Source organism: Phoenix dactylifera, chromosome 17 (assembly GCF_051530095.1).
Source record: "Phoenix dactylifera cultivar Ajwa chromosome 17, Ajwa_hap1_PhDact_Kaust_v1.1, whole genome shotgun sequence".
NCBI classification, from domain to species: domain Eukaryota; kingdom Viridiplantae; phylum Streptophyta; class Magnoliopsida; order Arecales; family Arecaceae; genus Phoenix; species Phoenix dactylifera.
The window spans coordinates 8953301-8974827 of record NC_143206.1 but is presented as its reverse complement, the minus strand read 5'-3'; the positions used below and the strand labels follow the sequence as shown (position 1 = coordinate 8974827).

Genomic DNA, 21527 nt, shown 5'->3' with positions numbered 1-21527 from the left:
GATGTTACCTTCTCTTACTAGAAGTGACTGATTCCTTGTTGACCTACTCACAACCTTCGTATAAAATCCACCATATCCAGAATACCCCGTACACAACGCAATGTCGTGAATGAGGGTAAACCAAAACATAGCTTCAAGTGCACAAGGTACCATGGTGATCTCAGGTCTAAGGATCACTTGCACAACTCCCACTATGAGAACCATCTTTTGATAATTAAGTAAGAATCCATAAGATGTTCTCATGGCTGGTCATTTCAGTGAACTCATTCCTCTAATGAGCACCCACATCTTTGTATTAGTGTCTCACACAAGTGATTGTGAGATCAATCACCCTCTACATTGAGCATACATAAGATGTGCCAGTCTTTCCGGTAATATTGATCCCCGACTCAATATACCAATTTGACTGGGAATATTCTAAATTAGGATTTTAGGATTTTAGGTCTCACTGGTATGATCTCATCATAACCCTAAAACCAATGTCCTAATTTATGGGGTTCATCATCCAATAATAAAATAGATAAGCAGCAAATAATGAAACACAATGCCTTTATTGATATATATCGAGTGTCAAAGTACATGATTTGGAGGATTACAAAGAGAAACCCATCAAATGATTGGCTTATAGGGCATCTACTCTTTCAGTTTTGCCCTGGGGTTTATGCCATGGTTCAACAAGCCTGGCAATGGCCTCATCATCATCATTCTAGTTGATTTTAGGCCTATAAGCTTATGTAACACAATCTATAAAGTTATGGCCAAAATTTTAATGCAAAGACTTAAGCCTCTCATGTCTAATTTAGTATCCCCTAGACAAGGTGCCTTTGTTCATGGTCAAAGAATTGTGGACAATCTCCTAGTCACACAAGAAATTATGCATTCGCTTACTAAGACCTTCAGGTCAAAAAGCTTAATGCTTGTTAAGGCTGATATGGAAAAAGCTTTTGATCGCATTCTTTAGGATTTTCTGTTTAGGGTTTTGAAGCAATATGGCTTTGATCCTCATTTCATTGACCGGGTGCATGCTTATGTTATGGACCCTAGTTTTGCCTTACTAGTTAATGGATTCCCTACTTCTTGATTTAGTTCCATCAATAGGCCTCAGACAAGGATGCCCCTTGTCCCCTTATTTGTTCATTCTCTACTTTGACATTCTTTCGAGATTGTTACACTTAGCTACGGATTGGGTAGCCTTGTATAGGGAGAGTTGTCTAAAGCGCTCTGAACTTATTATCTTTTGATTTTTTTGGATGTATTTATACTAAAAGTGTATGACTCATCCATTGGACTAAAGCTCTCCAGATTCTTTGTCAGCACTGCTCGCTATGCTGTCAGTAGCTCAGGTAGAGAGGTCGAAGACGGCTGCCATAGCATTTACCTTATGGTCCATGTGGAATGCTTGGAATCTCAGGCTGTTTCAGCATCTTACTATATCCTCCATGCAGTTGGTAAGGAATGTTACGTGTTTCTATCATGATTTCTATATGACGACTCGGCTGGGTTTATAAAACAGTTAAGGTACTTGGGATCTTCTTCTTCTTCTGGTTCTTTCTCACATTCATCTTCTCACTTAGTGTCCTGGACTCCTTCACCCCTTGGTGTTCTCAAACTCAACTTTGATGGATCTGCTACCCCATCGGCAGCTGCTGCAGGTTATGTTATCAGGGATTCTTATGGGGCTTTAGTTAGAGCAGTAGGCATAAGGCTTAATTCTTGTACAGTCCCTTTTGCCAAGTTGGTGAGGCTGTGGGCTTCCATTCAGGATGCTGTCTGCTTGTTTCAGGCCAACCAGATTTGGATCGAGGATGATACTGCCATTGTAATCAAATGGATTAATCGATTGTCTTCTTTTCATAATGCAGGTAACCTCTTTTGCAAGACCTAGCCAAATGGTAACAATCTGCGGAGGTGTTCATCATTTCGCATACTTATCGGCATGACAGTGAATTAGGTTGCCTTCCAAGCACCCAAATAGGATTTGATGCGATGGGGATACAATTTATCTGAGCCTCCCTTTTGGAATTGGACCCCACTCGGAATGGTTACCGGACAAGAGTGTGTTGGGTTAGGACACCTAAATGCGACATCAGTTCTGTGGTACAATCATCCTGAAGTTAAGACTTGAACTTTGCAATTTCCCTGTAATGAAAAAGCATACCTCAGCTTCATTATTGACTTCCGTTTTGCAAAATCAAGGAAGTGTTTAAAATATAATTATGTATTTTGGACTACTTACACTTTTTGCTTATACGTTATTTTTGTACCAAAAAGACAAGAAAGAAATGGTTGTCATCATCTACTTACAAGAGTTTGATAGTCTTTTTCTAGAAATACCATAATATATATTGAATGATTATTAAATAATGATCTAAATGGATGTGGATAAGTAAAATGAAGTATAATAGGTGTATATGTTGTAACCTGGTGGTCAGGGTTTATGATTCAAATCAAAGATCACTAGTTTCCGTTATACAATTTGTTGGGGGAAAAATAAGTCGCTCCAAAGCACAAGGGCACGTGGTCAGCACGTACCTGAAGGCGCCCAACCTAAAGGTGCCTGACCTGGAGGCGCCCGACCTGAAGCCGACCTGGAGGCGTCCGACCAGGCGCCCGACCTGAAGTCGACCTGGAGGCGTCCGACCAGGCGCCCGACTTGGAGGTGCCCGCCTGACTTTTAAGGCATGCAACCGGGCCCGACATCCGACCAGGCGCTCAACTCCGAGACGTCCCGTCCGAACACTTGGCCTCGGCATCCTCGATTTCGAGAGCCCGGCCTCCCAACCGCACCGCCCACCTGCTGCGGTCACATCCTCCTGCAGTTCGACCAGGGACCATGCCCTGCCACTGCCCTCAACCATTAATGCGCATGGCCTCTGTTGATCTCCGGTTCACTCGACCATTAATGCACATGGCCTCTGCTGATCTCCGGTTCACTCAATAATTAATATAATCTACGGATCTCAAGCCCTTCACGGCAAATAGCTGACTCACTCGGCTACGTCCGATCAGGCACGACGACTCACCGGCTCCGGCCTGATCTCCTACGATAAGGTATTAATTCACACGATCACGCATTAATACGACACGCACAATCATACGGTAACCCGTTCGCTCCGTCGTATTGCAGGTACACCTATATCCCTCTATAAAAGGAAAACCCTCTCCTCCTGAGAAGGGGATTGGTTGGTTGGATTCTGAAACTCAGGAGACCTATTTCCTCCATCATTCTACACATTAGCCCCCTCTGACTTAAGCATCGGAGGGTCGGCGCCGGAAACCCCGGCCACCGGCTTGTTGCAGGTCCCCCGGAGGATACCGCTCGCCGACGGATCGCCATCCGCCATTCCCGCATTGGAGCTCCTCCTTCTCAGCTGAAGGTCACCCCCAGGTCCAATTTCCAGCAACAGTTGGCGCTAGAGGAAGGGCCCGAGTTGTGGCCATGAAGCTGAGAAGCAAGGGAGCCTCCAATACTTCCCGACGTCTCCCATCAAGTCCTGGACACTCTGTCCAGAACTCGCCACCTCCGGCCGACCCAGCCCCCCAAGTCCAGCTGGAACAGTTCGACATCCTGGTGCAGCAGGTCCAGGCTTTGGCCGCCGCCGTCCAGGGACTGCAACATGGGGAAACCCCACCCATGCCGTCTCCGTAGGCCCAGGTCCAGCCAGTGCTTCCTCCAAATGGACCGGTGCCCCGGGGCCAAAACCTCAATAGCTCCTCGAGGGCCAACAATGAAGAACGATGTTATCGCCAAGACTCAGCCCGGGCGTCTCCCCAGAGAGAATTGCTAGGGAGGAGCATGGACAGAAGGCCGCCGCTTTCGAAAGCCGAGTCAGGAGCTGTTGGAAGTAAAGCTGTTGGAAGTAGAGCTGTCTGAAGTAGAGCTGTTATAAAAAGCTGTTTGCTGTTTGGTAACTACATTCGTAAAGTGCTGTGGTACTTTGTTTTGTATTTGATAAACAAACTGGAAAAGTACTTTTGTATGACAAAATTACCATAAAGGACATTGCATAGTATTATACAACAGAATATAATAAAACATAACATATATTAATACATAAATATACGATATAGTATAATATTTTTGTAATATAAAATAATATTATTATAATATAGCATAATAGTAATATAATTATTAGAGTAAATTAATATTTGGTAATATAACATAATATTAAATTATTTAACATAACATATTAATGTATTACGATATAATGTAATATATATTATATTTATAGTATAATACAATAATAAAGGTATAAAATATTATAATTATTAGTATAAATTAATTTCTCATAATAAAACATAATATTAAATTATTTAAAATAACATATTAATGTATTATAATGTAATGCAATATAATATAATATTTATAGTATAATACAATAATAAAAGTATAAAATATTATAATTATTAGTGTAAATAATTAATAATGTTGAAATATATTTATTTTATTATCTTATTTATTTATTCATTCATTCATTCAATTATATAAATATTTATTTATTTATTTTTTTATTATTTTTTAAATTTTCTTTTCTTCTCTTTTTTTTCTTTTCTTTTCTTCTTTTTTCCTTTTCTTTTTTTTTCTTCTCTTCTTCTCCTTTCTTCCTCTCCCCTGTTCTCCTTTCTTCTCCTCCCGTGCGGCCGGCGGCGCCGGAAGGGGGCCAGGCCGCCGCGGCCGCGGGAGGGGGCCGAGTCGTGGCCGGCGGGCCACGGCTGGCCCCTTGGGAAGTGCTCTCCCGCGAGGCCGACAGCGCCGGGCCGGGCCGTGGCGGACGCGGGAGGGGGGCGGGTCGTGACCGCCGGCGGCCGCAGGAAGGGGGAGAGGGAAGGGGTGCGACGGCGGGGCCTCGCAGACGCGGGAGGGGGGCCGTGGGACCTCCTTTTTCTTCGGCACCGTCCCTTTCCGTGACGGGGACATCGTCGCTAGTGGCGGCCGCGGGAAGGGGAAGACCACCTGTCTTCCTCTTCTTCGGCACCTCCCCACCATGGGGGCAGGGGAGAGGGAGGGGGTGCGACGGCGGGGCAGGGGGAGAGGGTGCGGCGGCGGGGGAGAGGGAATGGGGTTGGGTGGGAGAGGAAGAGACCGTGAGAGAGAGATTTTTGGGAGGAAATTTTTTTTATTTTTAAATGGGGGTATTTTGGTCAAAAATACAGCTTTCAGAAAAAGCTGAAAACAGCATTTTCGGAAAGCTCTAAATTGGAGCTTCCCCCCAAAAGCTGCAGCTTCCCGCAAAAGCTGAAACAGCTTTTCAGAAAATTTACCAAACACCATTTTTTAGCTAAAAGTACTTTTGGAGAGCCAGAAAGTGCTTTTTGGCCCTCCAAAAGCTCCCCCAAACAGGGCCTCAGCCACGGACTGTTGCGAGCCAGAGCAGACTACTGTGGCAATCCCCCAGGCTGGGGAGCTCGACAGAAAGGTTGAGAACCTTGAACGCCAGATTGAGGCGTTTCACAGCAAAAGGGCAAGGCACGAGGGTGACTTTGAGTTTTCCACCAAGTCCCCCTTCTCCCGCCAGATCGAGGATGAGCCGGTCCTATCGAGGTTCAAAATGCCTCAAGTGGAGCCCTACAACGGAACTACCGACCCCCTCGACCATTTGGAGAGTTACCGAGCCCTTATGGCACTGCAAGGGTCCTCGGAGGCCGTGCTCTGCAAAGCCTTCCCAGCAACTCTTTGGAGGACTGCTCGGCTTTGGTTTTCTGGACTGAAGCCGAGCACAATATCCTCTTTTGAGCAGCTCGGCAGACAGTTCGCTGCTAGCTGGCGCCAGCGGCGAACATCGGATTCCCTCCTGGACGTTAAGCAGAAGGAAGGGGAATCCCTCAGAGAATACCTCGACCGCTTTACCGCTGCTACCTGAGAGGTCCGCGAGCTCGACCAGTCAATAGCCATGTCGGCGCTAAAGGCTGGGGCTCGCTCCTATAGATTCCTCTTCTCCATCGAGAAGAGCTTCCCCGCCGAGTTCATCGAGATGCTGGTCCGAGCTCGGAAGTATGCAAAGGCCAAGGAGGATATCGCCTCTAGGCGGGGCGTGATCGAGCAGGGTTCAAAGAAGCAGAAGAAGCACCGTGAAAAGCGCAGCCGCCAGAGAAGCCGATCTTCCCGTTGAGATAAGAATCTCCCCCGGCTAAGGAGTCCACCTCGACAGCAAGGACAGCCTCGACCATGGTCCCCGCCTCGACCAAGATCTCCGCCGCGACCGCGAATGCCCTCGGGGAGATACGAGAACTACACTCCCATCAACACACCCTGGGCCGAGATCCTGATGGAGATAGAAGGTCGGGACTTCTTCCGACTTCCACCCCCGATGCGGGATACAGGAGCCTGGCGCAATTCGAGGAAGTATTGCCGCTTCCATCGAGACCACGGCCATGATACGGAGGATTGTTTCCAGCTCCGAGACGCGATCGAGGCACTTATCCGTCGTGGAGTGCTCAACCGGTTTGTGCGGAACCGGCGTGAGGAGAGGAGGCCAGCGGAAAATGCCGCACAGCCCGAGAATCCAAATGACAATGGGCCTATTGCCGGCACCATCAACGCCATTGGAGGGAGCTCAGCTGAAGAACCAGTCGAAGGAAGGACTCAGAAGCGCCCGCGCACTTCCGAAGCCATCTCATTCTCGGACGAGGACTTGGAAGGAGTTGAGACTCCTCATGATGACGCTATGGTCATCTCCATGATTGTAAATAAGTTTGATGTAAAACGTATCTTAGTTGATAATGAAAGCTCGGCAAATATTTTGTACTACCATGCCTACTAGAAAATGGGGTTAATAGAAAGCCAGCTTCGAAGAATGAATGCTCTGTTGGTCGGATTCACCGGGGACTCGGTCCCGATTGAGGGCGAGATTAGCTTTCTTGTCACGGTCGGGCTCGCCCCCCGAGAAAGTACAGTGAGGACAAACTTTCTTGTAGTTCGTCTGTCTTCAGCCTACAACGCCATCCTTGGAAGACCAGGATTAAATGACCTCCAAGCTATGGTCTCGACCTATCACCTGCTCATGCGGTTTCCCGCCGACCGAGGAGTAGGCAAAGTCCGCGGGAACCAGTCAATAGCTAAGCGGTGCTACGTGGCAACTCACCAAGTAAAGGAACTAGCTAAGGCACCAAGCCGAGAAGAGCTACCGGCCAGGGCGCCAGCTCGAACGCCCGATCAGACGCTGCCCATTGAAACCTTGGAAGTGCGGGACGACCTCCAAAAAGGACGGGTAGAACCTGGTGAGCTTCTTGCCCAGATTCCTTTGCAAGAAAATTGCCCAGAGCTAACCGTGCAGGTCAGCTCTGGCCTGAGCCTCCTTGAAAGAAACCACATGATCGAGTTCCTTCGGTCCAATATGGACGTCTTTGCCTGGTCGCCGCTGATATGCCTGGAATAGACCCTGAGGTCATGCTTCACCGACTCCAGGTGAAACCGACTTGCAAACCCGTGCGGCAGAAGAAATGGGGCTCCGCCCCAGAACGACAACGAGCAGCGGCCGAGGAAGTGGACAAACTTCTCGAGGCCGGCTTCATCCGGGAGGTCTCCTATCCAGACTGGCTCGCCAACGTGGTCCTCATGAAGAAAGCCAATGGGAAGTGGCGCATGTGCGTGGACTACACCGACTTGAACAGAGCTTGCCCAAAGAACAGTTTTCCACTCCCCAGCATCGACCAGCTCGTGGACTCTACCTCGGGACACCAGTTATTGACATTCATGGATGCCTTCTCGGGATACAATCAAATTCGAATGGCGCCAGAAGACGAGGAGAAGACGGCTTTCATCACCGACAGGGGCACTTACTGCGATAAAGTGATGCCTTTCAGGTTGAAAAATGCCGGAGCTACATACCAGAGGCTGGTCAACTAGGTTTTCAAAAATCAAATAGGCCGAAATATAGAGGTCTATGTGGATGACATGCTGGTGAAGAGCCGGACAGTAGAGGACCATGTGGCTGACCTCAACGAGATATTCTCCAAACTCAGAAAGCATCGGATGAAGCTCAATCCTGCCAGGTGCGCGTTTGGAGTCACCTCGGGCAAATTCCTTGGGTTCATGGTGACCCAACGAGGAATCGAAGCAAACCCTGAGAAGATTCGAGCACTTCAAGAAATCGCGCCCCCAAAGACGGTCAAGGATGTACAACAGCTCACCGGACGGATTGCGGCCTTGGAAAGGTTTGTTTCCAGGTCTGCCGAGCGGTGCCTTCCCTTCTTCAAAATCCTCAAGCGACCGAAAAACTTCTTATGGTCGGAAGAATGTCGGCAGGCTTTTGAGGAGCTTAAGCACCTCCTTGATTCCCCTCCATTACTCACAAAGCCCTAACAGGGTGAGCTCCTCTATTTGTACTTGGCCGTCTCCTCGGTTGCAGTAAGCTCAGTCCTGGTCTGAGAGGAGAACAAACTTCAAAGACCAGTATACTATGCCAGCCGAGTCTTGAGGGATGCCGAGACCCAATATTCTAAATTGGAGAAGACAATCTTCGCCCTGGTTATCTCGGCTTAGAGGCTCCGGCCCTACTTCCAGGCTCACATAGTGGCCATACTGATCGACCAGCCTATGAAGCAGATTCTACAATGGTCAGATCGCACCGGGAGGATTGCCAAGTGGGCAGTCGAGCTCAGGGAGTTCGACCTCGAATACCGTCCGAGGCCGGCGATCAAAGCCCAAGCGCTAGCCGATTTCATTGTAGAGTGCACTTTGCCGGACGATCCCGAGCTCTCACTCATCCCAACGGAGAGGACCCCGAGGCAGCCATGGGTCTTATATGTAGACGGCTCCTCGACCTCGGGGGGTAGCGGAGCAGGTCTCATTCTCACCAACCTGGATGGGGTGGTCGCAGAACAAGCTCTGCGCTTTGAGTTTTCCGCCTCCAACAATATGGCGGAATACGAGGCACTCATCGCCGGGCTCAAACTGGCAAAGAAGTTGGAAGTGAAGAACCTAAAGGTCTTTAGTGACTCCCAATTGGTTGTGAGCCAGATCTTGGGAGATTTTGAAGCCAGAGAGCTGTCAATGCAGAAATATCTTCAGAAGGTGCGGAACTTCACCTCTACTCTGAGCTCCTTCAGCATCCAACATATTTCCAGGACAAAGAACCTGGGAGCAGACCAACTATCGAAGCTGGTGACCTCGCGCATGAGCGAACTCTCGAAGACAACGGTGCTCGAGTACCTTCAAACGCCCAGCACCGAGGAGCCCGAGCCAGCCCTCTGCCTCGAGACGGAGCCAAGCTGGATGGACGAGCTCTTCAGCTATCTGCAAAATGAAGCCCTTTTCCAATGACGAGCTCGAGGCACACCGAATCAGGCGTTTAGCCTCCCGATACATATTGTATGAAGGCAAGCTCTACCGAAAATCCTTCACCTCTCCCCTCCTCAGATGCCTCCGCCCGTCAGAGGCGGACTATACCATGCGAGAGGTTCATGAAGGGATATGCGGGAATCATTTAGGAGGCCGAGCGCTGGCCCACAAAATCTTGCGTCAGGGATACTACTGGCCCACACTTCAAAAGGACGCAATGGACTTCGCCTGAAGGTGCGACCGATGCCAGCGGAACGCCAACATCCAGCACCGACCCTCGGCCCCGCTGACCTCAATCCGTGCCCTCTGGCCGTTTGCCCAGTGGGGAATTGACATCCTGGGGCCATTCCCCCTGGCGACCGGGCAGAGAAAGTTTCTAGTCATCTCCATCGACTACTTCACTAAATGGGTGGAAACTGAACCAATGGCCCGGATCACCAAGCAGAAGATGCGGAATTTTATTTGGAAGTCAATAATCTGCAGATTTGGACTCCCCCACATCCTTATATCTGACAACGGTCGTCAGTTCGACAACGCCCGTTTCAGAGAATTCTGCTCCAAACTTGGCATCGATCACCGTTTTCACCTCGGTCGCCCATCCGCAGACCAATGGAGACACCGAGGTAACGAATCGTACCATTTTGCGGAGGCTCAAGGCCAGGCTCGACCGATCCAAGGGATAGTGGGTCGAGGACCTATACAACGTCCTCTGGGCCTACCGAACTACGTTCCGGCTACCCACCAGCGAGACCCCCTTTAACCTGACATACGGAACAAAGGTTGTCATCCTCTTGGAAATCAGACTCCCCTCACTAAGAGTAGAGCATTATGACGCCGACTCCAATTCTTCTAAGCTCAGGAACAACTTGGACCTTATTGAAGAGATAAGGAAAGCCGCCCAAGTCCGCATGGCAAGATACTAACAGAAGACGGCCCAGTACTACAATTCCAAAGTCAAAGCCAAGTCTTTCAAAGTGGGAGATCTTGTCCTCAGAAAAACCGAAGCTTCTCAACCTACCGAGCAGGGGAAGCTAGCTTTGAACTGGGAAGGACCCTACCGGATCGCGCGAGTCCAGCGGCCCGGAGCGTACAAGCTGGAGTCTCTCGAAAGGACTCTCATCCCATGAAGCTAGAATTCTGAGAATCTTCGAATGTACTACCAATAGAGCCCTAAGGGGTCCTCGGCAATTGGGAACATGATTCTCGCCCTCTTGTGTTAATTCATAGCTCTTTTTGACTACCCTGTGCTCCTCCTGACATCGGGACCCTCGTGATCCTCAGAAAACCCGATCAAGTTTGGATTCCCGACCACGTTCGGATGCTCGACCAAATTCGGATGCTCCGGCCAAGCCTGAAATACCTCGCCGCGAAGATATCGAGCTCAGTCCCGATCTCCTTCAAAGACCCTGGCTGAGTTCGGGATGTCCTGAGAATCGACAGCGAGCTCGAGCTCCCTCGACCTCGGAAAGACGGGGTAGTACCTTCGCGGCCCTCCGTGGTGCTTGACGACGACAACGGGATAGTACCTTCGCGGCCCCCCCGTAGCACCTCCTCAACTAAGGTCAGGATGCCCCGAGAGTCGACGGTGAGCCCGAGCTCCCTCGACCTCGGAAAGATGGGGTAGTACTTTCGTGGCCCTCCGTGGCGCTTGACGACGATAACGGGGTAGTACCTTCGCGCCCCCCCGCAGCACCTCCTCGACTAAGGTCGGGATGCCCCGAGACTCAACAGCGAGCCCGAGCTCCCTCGACCTCGGGAAGACGGGTTAGTACCTTCGCGGCCCCCCGCAACGCCTCCTCGACTAAGGTCGGGATGCCCCGAGAGTCGACAGCGAGTCCGAGCTCCGTCGACCTCGAAAAGATAGGGTAGTACCCTCGCAGCCCTCCGTGGCGCTCGACAACGACAACGGGGTAGTACCTTTGCGGCCCCCTGCAGCGCCTCCTCAACTAAGGTTGAGATGCCCCAAGAGTCGACAGCGAGCCCGAGTTCCCTCGACCTCGGAAACATGGGGTAGTACCTTCACAGCCCTCTGTGGCGCTCGACAACGACAACGGGGTAGTACCTTCGCGGCCCCCCGCAGCGCCTCCTCGACTAAGGTCGAGATGCCCCAAGAGTCGACAGCGAGCCTGAGCTCCATCGACCTCGAAAAGACGAGATCGTACCTTCACGGCCCTCCATGGCACTCGACAGCGATAACGAAATAGTACCTACACGAATTCTCGACGACTGCGATATCCTCCGATGTGTCGGTGTACCTGAAGCAGATCCTAGGGCAAAGAATGCCCCCAAAAGGCTAGCCGAAGAGCGAGGTTCCTTACCTCAGCATGGGGCACCTAACTCAGACGGTGCATGAGGTACGTTCCACCCAGCACCTGCTTCATTACATCTATTCACTTGTATCACTGACAAAATCCCGACCAAGCTCATGACCTCCCCCGACCAAGGTCGGGACACCCTTCTGAGCCAACCATTAGCCGAGTTCCTCTCGACCCCAGGCATGCTCTCCTCACCGCTAATCTACAGGTCAGTCCATACAGACCCCTCTGAATGAGGGATCGGCCGAGTCCAAACGCTGATCTAAGTCGACGCCGGCCTGTAGCGACGACCTCGAGCTTAGATACTCTAGCCGAGCTTAGAGGTGCCGAGTTAGTCTCGATTCTACTTGTTGATACTCCGACCAAGTTCGAGACCAACAGCCATGAAAGCCCCAATGATAGCTTGACTCTGGTCTACGATCTCCTCGGGGACCGACTCCAAAATTTTTTGTAAGCCTATAACCAGAAAACCGAGCCTGAAGACCTGGCCAAATCTTCTGGGAGATGGACCTAAAGACCTGGCGAAACCCCTTCGGGGTCCAATGTTCGAGCTCAGCGCTCCGACAATTCGGGAGCCGAGCTCAAGGGCTCGGCAAGATTCGAGTCCGAGCTCAGATTTTCAATCGGGATCCAAGCTTAACAATTTAGTGAACGCAATCGGGACCTAAGTCTACGGACCCTAAGTCTACGAACCTAGCCGAGCTCAAAGACTGAATTTTCCTAAGGTCTGAGCCCGGCGCCTAAGTGCCATCCTTATCGGACCTAAGCTTGATAACTTAGCAAACATGATTCGAACCTAAGTCTATGAGCTTAGCCAAGCTCGAGCACTTAGAGGAACTCACCGGAAAGGATTCAATTCGAACGATTAAAGTAAAGGCTTACCCACCACGCAAAGAAGAGAAAGGTAAACATGAATTTACAAAGAAAGTTCTTTCATTAATAAAAGCCCGAAGGCTGAAGTACAAAATTAAGAATCGGCCATACAACAATTTCGGGGGCCGACCTTGCTTACAAAAAAAGAAAAGACCGAAACAAGAAACAAAATCCTAAAGGGCGGGTGCAGCTCCGAGGTTGTCCACAACGGCCGCCTCGGCTCTCTCCGTCGAAGCCCCCCAGGTCCTTCCGCCGACCCGGCCACAATCATAGAGGCCTCAGCCGAGACGTCGCCGGCAGCTTCAGGGGCGGCATCAGGAGCTCCTTTAGGAGCCCCCTCGGCGGAAGCCTCCTGAGTGGCCTCCCCGGCCGCTTGAACCTCGGCCCCAGCCAGGCCTTCGGGCCCATCTTCGCCCTCCTCAATCCCCACTCCCGGCTGGAGCAGGTTGAGATCGAACTCGGGGCAGAGCTGCTTCAGCTGATTTCGAAAGTCTTCAAAGCCGCGGATAAGTCCATCCACGAACTCTTCTTCTAGCAGCTCGCGGAACTCTTCCGACTCCCGGAAGAGTTGCACCGCATGGTCAGCTCGTTCCTGGGCCCCCTTCTCCCGGGCCTCAAGCTGCTCAACCTTAAGCTGAGCAGCTTTCGCCTCGTTCTGATGGACGACGAGCACGGAGCGGGCCTTGGCCAGACGAGCCTCGACAGAGCGCACTTTCGATCTGGCCAGAGCGTGCGCAGCCTTCTCCTCCTCGAGCTGAGCAGTCAGCGACCGGAGCTCGTCTTTGCCGGCTTCTACCCTCGCGAGGAGCTCCCTCCTTGAGACCTCGACCTCGCCGAGCTTCCTCTCGGCCTCCTCCTGTCCTCGCAGACACCTTCGGGCCCGGTCCCGGTAGTCTGTCGCTATGGAGATCAGTGTGTCGATCTCATCGAGATGCTGTAAACAGAGCAAATGGGAGAGTGAGTTAAAGCCAACAACTGAATACAAAAGATAAAGGCAAACTTACCCGGACGGCAGAGCGATAAGTTTCGTCCAGGAAGCTGTTGTAGCTCATGGACCGGATCTCGGCCTGGTCGGCCGGGAGCAGCGCGACTCGAAAAATCTGGCACGCTATTTCAGCATTGTTGAGGGCCGAGTCACCCTCGAAAACTACCCACTCGGGGCAGTAGGGCCTCCTCTCTTGTCGGGCCTCACCCTCCGAGGGACTCGGGAGGCTAAGCCTCGCTGGGCCCGGCGAGGATGACCTCGGAGCCCCTTGACTGCTCCCCGGCTCGGAACCGAGCGCCGCAGTTGGACAGGCTGTCGACCGGGGCGCTGCAAGATAGGAGCCGGGCAGGCCGGCGTCACGGAAGCCCCCGCGGAGCTCGAGCCCCTGCGGTCGGTGACCGGGACCTCTTGAGCAGGCCTGGAGGACCCGGCTTGGGGGGCAGTAGCCTCGGCAGCTGCACCTGTAGAAGATCTGGCCCTCTTTCTAGGCTCGGGTGGGGCCCCACCGATCTCGGCTGCCCTCTTCCGAAACCGGGCATAGAGAGCCGTGTTCTTGGTCACCATCTTCGGAACGTCTGAAAGAACAAAAAAAAAAGGAATAAATTCGAATGTCAGGGAAGAAGAGATAAAGAGCAGAATAAACAAAACAAAAACCACAACCGCCCTTACCCTGAGGGTGCGCCGAGCTCAAGCCTACGTTGACTAAAGCGTCCTCGCTTACGAGGTCGTTCAGAAGAATGTTTTCCTCGATGCCGTAAAGAGCGTCAAGGATCCCCTGCTCGTTCTCGGACAATTTGGAAAGTTTGTTGGCAGTCTTGAGCCGGGCCTGCCCCCACCTGGGGTCGAACCCCCATGACCGCTCGGAGGACAAAAATAAAAATTTCTTCTTCCACCCGTGAATGGATGTCGGAGCGCCCCGGAAGAATGACCGACCACCCCAAAGGGCAAGATACAGCTATTCTCCGTCTCTCGGGTTGGACTTCAGTAAGAAGCACCACCGGAAGACGTTGACCGAAGTCGGTATCCCGTGCGCAAGGCACAGGAACAGAAAACCGACGATCATCCTCCACGCGTTCAGAGCAAGCTGCGCTAGGACAAGTTGATAAGTCGCCAGGAGCTCATTCACAAATCCGTGGAGGGGGAACCGCAGGCCGGCCCAGAGTATTTCTAGATACACCCCGATCCGACCCGGGGGAGGTCTCGTTACTCGATCCCCTGACCCCGCAAGTTTCAGATGGAACCCCCGCTGAGGGAAAAACCACTCAGCAGTCATCTCCACCTCCTTATCGCTCATGGCGGACCCGACTTCGTCCGGACGATGACCCATCCCAGAAAACGACAAAAAGAAGGGAAGCAAAAATGAAAACCCTCCGAGCAAACGGGGGGAAGAAGGCACCTACTGAAATCTTCGCCGAAAATATCAACGAGTCGGGGAACTGCGACGATCGCCTCGGGATACCGCCGGAAGGAACAGAAGGATGAAAGGAGTAGGAACAGGGAGCAACTATGGTGGCAGCCAAATAAGAGCCCTTAGGGCCAGAATGGGCGTTTATATAGACCTCTCCGACGGCACGGATCGGTGAAACAGGATCCCGCCTCCCGTCGGCCCCGAAAACCGAAGCAGCATATTCAATTTAGATCGACGCCTTGAATGCAGAATCAGGAAAGCGTCCTATTGGATCGCGGAGCCCCATCATGAGCTCACAACGCGAGGACGCTTGGGTGTCGCCCTGTCTCCTCCCATTAAGGGCATCTTGAAGCGCGCGGAGTGCCGAAATAATTCAAAATCTCCTGGCCCACACCAACATGGTAAAAACAGCTACTTCCCGCGCCCGAGCTCGCTAGCGGCTCGAACTTGGAAGTCGGGGGTAGTGTTGGGGGAAAAATAAGTCGCTCCGAAACACAAGGGCACGTGGTCGGCACGTACCTAAAGGCGCCCAACCTAAAGGCGCCCGACTTGGGGGCGCCCGACTAGGCGCTCAACCGAAAGGTGCCCGACCTGGAGGCGCCCGATCAGACGCCCGACCTGAAGCCGACCTGGAGGCGTCCGACCAGGCGCCCGACCTGGAGGCGCCTGCCCGACTTTTAAGGCATGCAACCGGGCCCGACGTCCGACCAGGCGCTCAACTCCGAGACGTCCCGTCCGAACCCTTGGCCTCGGCATCCTCGATTTCGAGAGCCCAGCCTCGCAACCCCACCGCCCACCTGCTACGGTCACATCCTCCTGTAGTTCGACCAGGGACCATGCCCTGCCACTGCCCTCAACCATTAATGCGCATGGCCTCTGCTGATCTCCGGTTCACTCGACCATTAATGCGCATGGCCTCTACTGATCTCTAGTTCACTCAACAATTAATACAATCTACGGATCTCAGCCCTTCATGGCAAACAGCTGACTCACTCGGCTACGTCCGATCAGCCACGACGACTCACCGGCTCCGGTCTGATCTCCTACGACAAGGCATTAATTCACACGATCACGCATTAATACGACACGCACAATCATACGGTAACCCGTTCGCTCCGTCACATCGCAGGTACACCTATATCCCTCTATAAAAGGAAAACCCCCTCCTCCTGAGAAGAGGGTTGGTTGGTTGGATTCTGAAACTCAGGAGACCTATTTCCTCCATCATTCTACACATTAGCCCTCTCTGACTTAAGCATCGGAGGGCCGGCGCCGGAAACCCCGGCCACCGGCTTGCTGTAGGTCCCCCGGAGGACGCCGCTCGTCGACGGACCGCCATCCGCCATTCCCGCACTGGAGCTCCTCCTTCTCAGCTGAAGGTTACCCTCGGGTCTAATTTCCAGCAACACAATTTATTTAGAGATTTTTCAATCAAAATATTTAAAATCCAAATTCTGCAAAAGAAATGCTGAGATTTAATAAGGAAGGGAAAGAAAGGAAATATGAAAGGAGAAAGAGAAAACTTGCTTTAGAGATCTTTCTACGAAAATCTTTAAAAACAGAAAGGAAATAAGAAGGACAAAAGGAAGGATTTTGTCCGGTTCGGTTGGCTGGTGGAAAGGTGGAAAGTTAAGAGAGAAAGGAGAAGAAGATCGAGAGAAATGGGAAGAAGAGGCCTGGCCTGCCTGGCTTCCTTGGATGGAGTGAAGAGGGGAAATAAAGAGGAGGAGAAGAAGGAAAAAGGAGGAGGGAAGGAGGAGTAATGGAGGAAGGATGTAGGCTTTTAATTGCTTAATTACTAGTACCGTGGCTATTGTTTTAACAAGGCACAAAAATATTACGCATCTAAAAGACCAAACATTTTACATGCACTAGTTGATACAAAAAGATTACGCATTTAAAAGACTAAATTCACAACTTTGAGCTAAGACTTATATATATGTAATTAACTCAGGACTGTTACCTATGCTCTCTTCAAATAGTTTTATTGTTACATTCAAATGTGTTAGCAATGCAATCTCCTTTCTTCTTCCTCCTCCTCCTCTTCACCTCCTTGACACAGATTTTTCTCTATTATGATTCTGTTGATGGATATGCTGTGATCTCGAAAAATATCACTGTCGATGCGTCTGGGCATGGAGACTTCACTACCATTCAAAGAGCCATTGATTCAGTTCCTGATGGCAATAAGCAATGGATCAGAATTCATGTTGTACAAGGAATCTATAGGTTTGCTTAACTAGCTTTGTATTTATATGCTCTCAAAATTTTCAGGTAGATTATTTCATAATCTCATGTTAAATCAGATAAAACATGAACACTTGAGTTTGATTGTATTGGTCTTCTCTCTCTCTCTTTCTCTCTCTCTCTCAATGGATGCATTAAGGCGGAATCTATATTTGAGAAACCAGAGAGCTTATTAGTCCTCTTTTCAACATTACTCAAAGCAATCTTCTTTCTTTAGAAAAAGATATTTAGCACCCCAATCTTGTTATGTGGGACAAAATGATCCTTTGCATCCAACTAGAGACCAGTTCCATTGGTATTTTTCTATTGAATGATGATTATAAGTTTAAGTTTACTACCATTATGTCACAAGCATTTCTGGATGAAGGATCTGTTGCTGGAATTTGGACCCGGAGGCGACCACTGGGCCAGGAAGGAGGAGCTCCGGTGAGAATTAGCGGGCGGCGGTCTGGCGGCGCGCGACGTCCTCCGGGAGACTTGCAAGAAGCCGGTGGCCGGGTTTTCCGGCGCCGGCCTTCCGATGCTTAAGTCAGAGGGGGCAAGTGTATGAACGGGAGGAGTCGTGAATATCCAGAGTTTCAATCTCCCAGCCCCTTTTAAAATGGGGAAGTTCCCCTTTTATAGAGTGGGCTGGGTTACCTGTGATGTGACAGGGCAAACGGTCCGTCATACGATTAGGCATGCAGTAGAAATTAATGCTCGTGAATCAATGCTGTTGTCGTAGGAAATTAGGCCGAAGCTCTCAAGTCATCGTGGAGTCATGCCATCATTCGTAGCCAAGCAGGTTTGCCGTAAGAGGCTTGATGTCCGTAGACAACAGAAGCCATACGCTTTAATTGTTGAGTAAGCTGAGTGCCTGTAGGGGCCATACGCATTGATTGTTGAGTAAACTGAATGCCTGCAGAAGTCATACGCATTAATTGTCTACGAAGGCAAGGCGTAGTTTTTCGGTCGCACTGGGGGGATGTGACCACAGCGCGAGTCGGGCATCTTCAAGTCGGAGGAGGTCTGCTCGGCTGCCTCCAGGTCGGAGGAGGTCTGCTCGGCTGCCTCCAGGTCGAAGGAGGTCTGCTCGGCTGTTCATGCAGGCGTGACGACATATTTTCCCCCCAACAGGATCCATGTTTCCTCTCTCTTTAGAAGTAGGAAATCTCAATGTTATAATCATCATTATGAACAGTAGAGCTGGTCTTTAGAGGAACAATAGAGATTATTTATCTAAGAACCTTATTGGCAAGTTCCATCAAGAAGAATTGGTATCAAGTTCAACCTTTAGACCTATTGCTGAACCCAAGTCATCCCAATGTAGAAGGAGCTACATTTCATGTCTTCCATTGCTTGCACAGGGAGAAGGTCTTCATTCCATCTAAAAAGGAGTATATCTTTCTAGAAGGCGAAGGGCACCAACAGACATCAGTTGAGTGGGATGAGCCTGCTCCCCTTGATTTGATTAAGTGGAACAACACCAGTCTCCCAAATTCTGTACTTGCTGGAGAAACGCAAGGTGTTACTTTTAGTATCTTAGCAAATAATTTTGACGTCAAAGATATCGCATTTAAGGTAAGCATCCATGGACAACTCAGATCCACTAATAAAAATCTAAGATGGATATGTCCTTGTTCTAAATTTTTTTCTACAACTAAGTTTATACATTTTTTTTGCACTCCTTCCAATTTTGAGTCTTGTCATAAAAAAAGGCTGGTGAGTCATTAGTCAGTCCTATTTCAGAAGGAATTGAACTAGAGAAAAGGGAATGTGAAGACCACAATTGAGAATTTTGTAGCTTCTTGTTATTCGAGGAATATGGTCCAAAAATTATGTAGATGGGAGTTTCCATGTTATGATTGAAATGGCTACCCGACAACAACAGCAAGTAGAACAAAAGTGACAGCAACAATAAAATCTATATATAGCTTTACACTATAGAGAAGCTACCTTATTGATCAAGATAGATTCTTCTCAGTTGAGAGATCAGAGCTTTTATAAATCTAGTGATAATCTTGTGGCAATTTCCCTGCAAAATACCTAAATACCATTATAATTTGGATTAAAATCAAGGGGTAGACTGCTTTACATTCCTTAGGTGTCATGCAAATATTAATAGGTTCGGTGGATGGAAATTAGTTCAAACATAATCTCATTCTCATTCACCATGAGTCAAAAATCTAGAGCATGTTCATGTTATCTATATGTTACTGAAACAAATCCTGACACAATGCTCTTCATGGTAGAATACATACGACCGTGTCAAGTATGGATCCAAACAAGCATTAGCAATGTTTGGAGCAGGAGACAAAGGCTCCTTTTATCGGTGTACATTCTATACCTACCAAGACACATTGTGTGATTTCGGAGGCCGACACTACCTCTATGATTGTTGGATCGAAGGTGCTGCCGACTTTATCTTTGGATTCGGCCAATTTATCTATGAGGTTCTATCCTTTCTATTCATGCAATTAGTACTTCCGAATCTATCCTTTATGCAATCTAGACTAAAAATTTATACCTATGTGTTATTCATGGGTCCCAAATGTAGATTCAAGCTCTCAAACAAGTTAGTTAGAAGTAGACGATATACAATGAGTCAATAATCACCGGAACATATATATATATATATATATATATATATATATATATATATATATATATATATATATATATATATATATATATATATATATATATATATATATATGTATGTATGTATGTATGTATATATGTGTGTGTGTATGTATGTACAGCGACCTAGTGCTAAATGATGCGCGGATGGTAGTGGGTGATTTAATTGGACCCTCACCTAAGTATACTTGACAAGAACTAATACATTAGGTATAATGCCTTCTTTATTTTGTCATGCAGAAGTCCACTTTGCATTCCATCATGGAGGGGGCACAACCAGGACGGATAACGGCACATGGCAAGCCTAAAGCCGACGCGCCGGGTGGCTTTGTGTTCAAGGATTGTAGGGTGGATGGGGGCAAGACGTTTTTAGGAAGAGCATGGAATTCCTACTCCACTGTGGTGTTCCATAAGACGTACATGGGAGGCAACGTTGTGCCTGAGGGTTGGGATGCTTGGAAAACCAATGGGTAAGATCCATCATCACTCTATGCTTTGGTCTGAAATTAAGTGGTTGCACCTTGGTAGACCAGAATGACTCTTGGGTGGACCTCCATTAATATTTGTTTTCCCCTAGCTCATTCAAATTATGCAACAGCAGACTTATTTGCATCCTCATATTCTTCCAAGTAGGCCTATTCATAAGGACTTGAGTCACAAAAGACTATATTGGCGAGCAAATGATTTAATACAAGTTTGCCTAGGTCGTCTCTCCCCTCCCCTTCCTTTTTCGAAAAAGAAGAGAGAGAGAGAGAGACAGAGAGAGAGAGAGAGAGAGAGGGGTAAACAAAAATTATAGCAAGTATAATGATTTGTGCAGATGTGTGTTTAATCCCACATCGGTTATTCGCTGGATGGATCTTGAATACTTATACAAGATCAAGAAATCTAAATAATGTCTTATGACTAGTTCTTTTGGATGAGATCTTGAGTTGTTATAAATAATATCAGAGCAGCACGAGTATATTATCTATGGTTTGGCAAAAATGTCAGGGCTTAAATAAGAAGAGTTTGTAATAACGTCCGATAGATATTGGGTAAGATCCAGCAAGCATTCACATAAATTTGTTATTAATTCTAGATCAGTGGGTCAGTTTGGTTTGTCAAGATTGGTGAAGGCAGCATTTACGATCTGAAATGTTGCATGACAGTTTCACTTGCAATTCTACAGTTGAGAAACTTTCATTATTTTTCTGAAAATCTCAGTACGTGCGTATGTATGCTGAAATGCTAACTTTAATGTGGATTTTTAGGCACCAAACAACATATGCGGAGAATAGTTGCAGCGGGCCAGATTCAGATGCCACACAAAGATTGCTATGGAAGAAGCTTGGTCCCCAGCAATTGGAATACTTCACTAACATCAAATTCATCGACAAGGAAGGCTGGCTGTCGCAGCAACCCTGATGAGATATTCTCATGGCCTTTCTGATCTTGTTGCCATATGTTGCTTTGATTTGTGCCATGGGATGAATGAAACCAATTTCTCGTATTATATAAAATTGTCTCAAAGGCTCAAGCCTGCTTTCCAACTGCTTATTATATATCCAAAATGCTTTCGTATGACAAAATTGTAATAACCAATTGATTTCCCTGGTCTTTTTATTTATTTACTTTTTGTTTTCACCCTTTGCCTCCATGTGTTAATCTCCTTTTGCCTTGGATTCATCCAGGGTTGGTCCTGCAAGAACTGGTTAATCTCGCCGAATTGCAACTCCTTAAATTTAGGATAATATAACCTATGAACTTTTAAGTAAAAAAGGAAAAAAATCTTATTAAATACTTCTAAATAATAGGTCT

The 21527-nt window shown here is 48.7% G+C and overlaps 2 protein-coding genes across 2 annotated transcripts; both read left to right on the top strand.

Annotated features, from left to right (window-relative positions):
* Positions 1-8536: 8536 nt before the first annotated feature.
* Positions 8537-9262, top strand: LOC149751031 (uncharacterized). The gene has a single exon (XM_089928285.1). It carries the CDS (start codon positions 8537-8539, stop codon positions 9260-9262), a length of 726 nt encoding a protein of 241 aa, XP_089784411.1.
* Positions 9263-16872: 7610 nt separating this feature from the next.
* LOC103718072 (putative pectinesterase 66) lies at positions 16873-21134 on the top strand. The gene is made up of 5 exons (XM_089928284.1): positions 16873-17090; positions 18455-18668; positions 19340-19618; positions 19968-20197; positions 20981-21134. Exons 1-5 carry the CDS (start codon positions 16873-16875, stop codon positions 21132-21134), a joined length of 1095 nt encoding a protein of 364 aa, XP_089784410.1.
* The last annotated feature ends 393 nt before the right edge of the window (positions 21135-21527 follow it).

Coding starts and splice junctions, on each gene's coding strand:
- LOC149751031 (XM_089928285.1), top strand. CDS start 8,537: ATGAAGCAGATTCTACAATGGTCAGATCGCACCGGGAGGATTGCCAAG.
- LOC103718072 (XM_089928284.1), top strand. CDS start 16,873: ATGCAATCTCCTTTCTTCTTCCTCCTCCTCCTCTTCACCTCCTTGACA. Junction 17,091..18,454: donor GTTGTACAAGGAATCTATAG/GTTTGCTTAACT, acceptor TTGCTTGCACAG/GGAGAAGGTCTTCATTCCAT. Junction 18,669..19,339: donor TCAAAGATATCGCATTTAAG/GTAAGCATCCAT, acceptor TCTTCATGGTAG/AATACATACGACCGTGTCAA.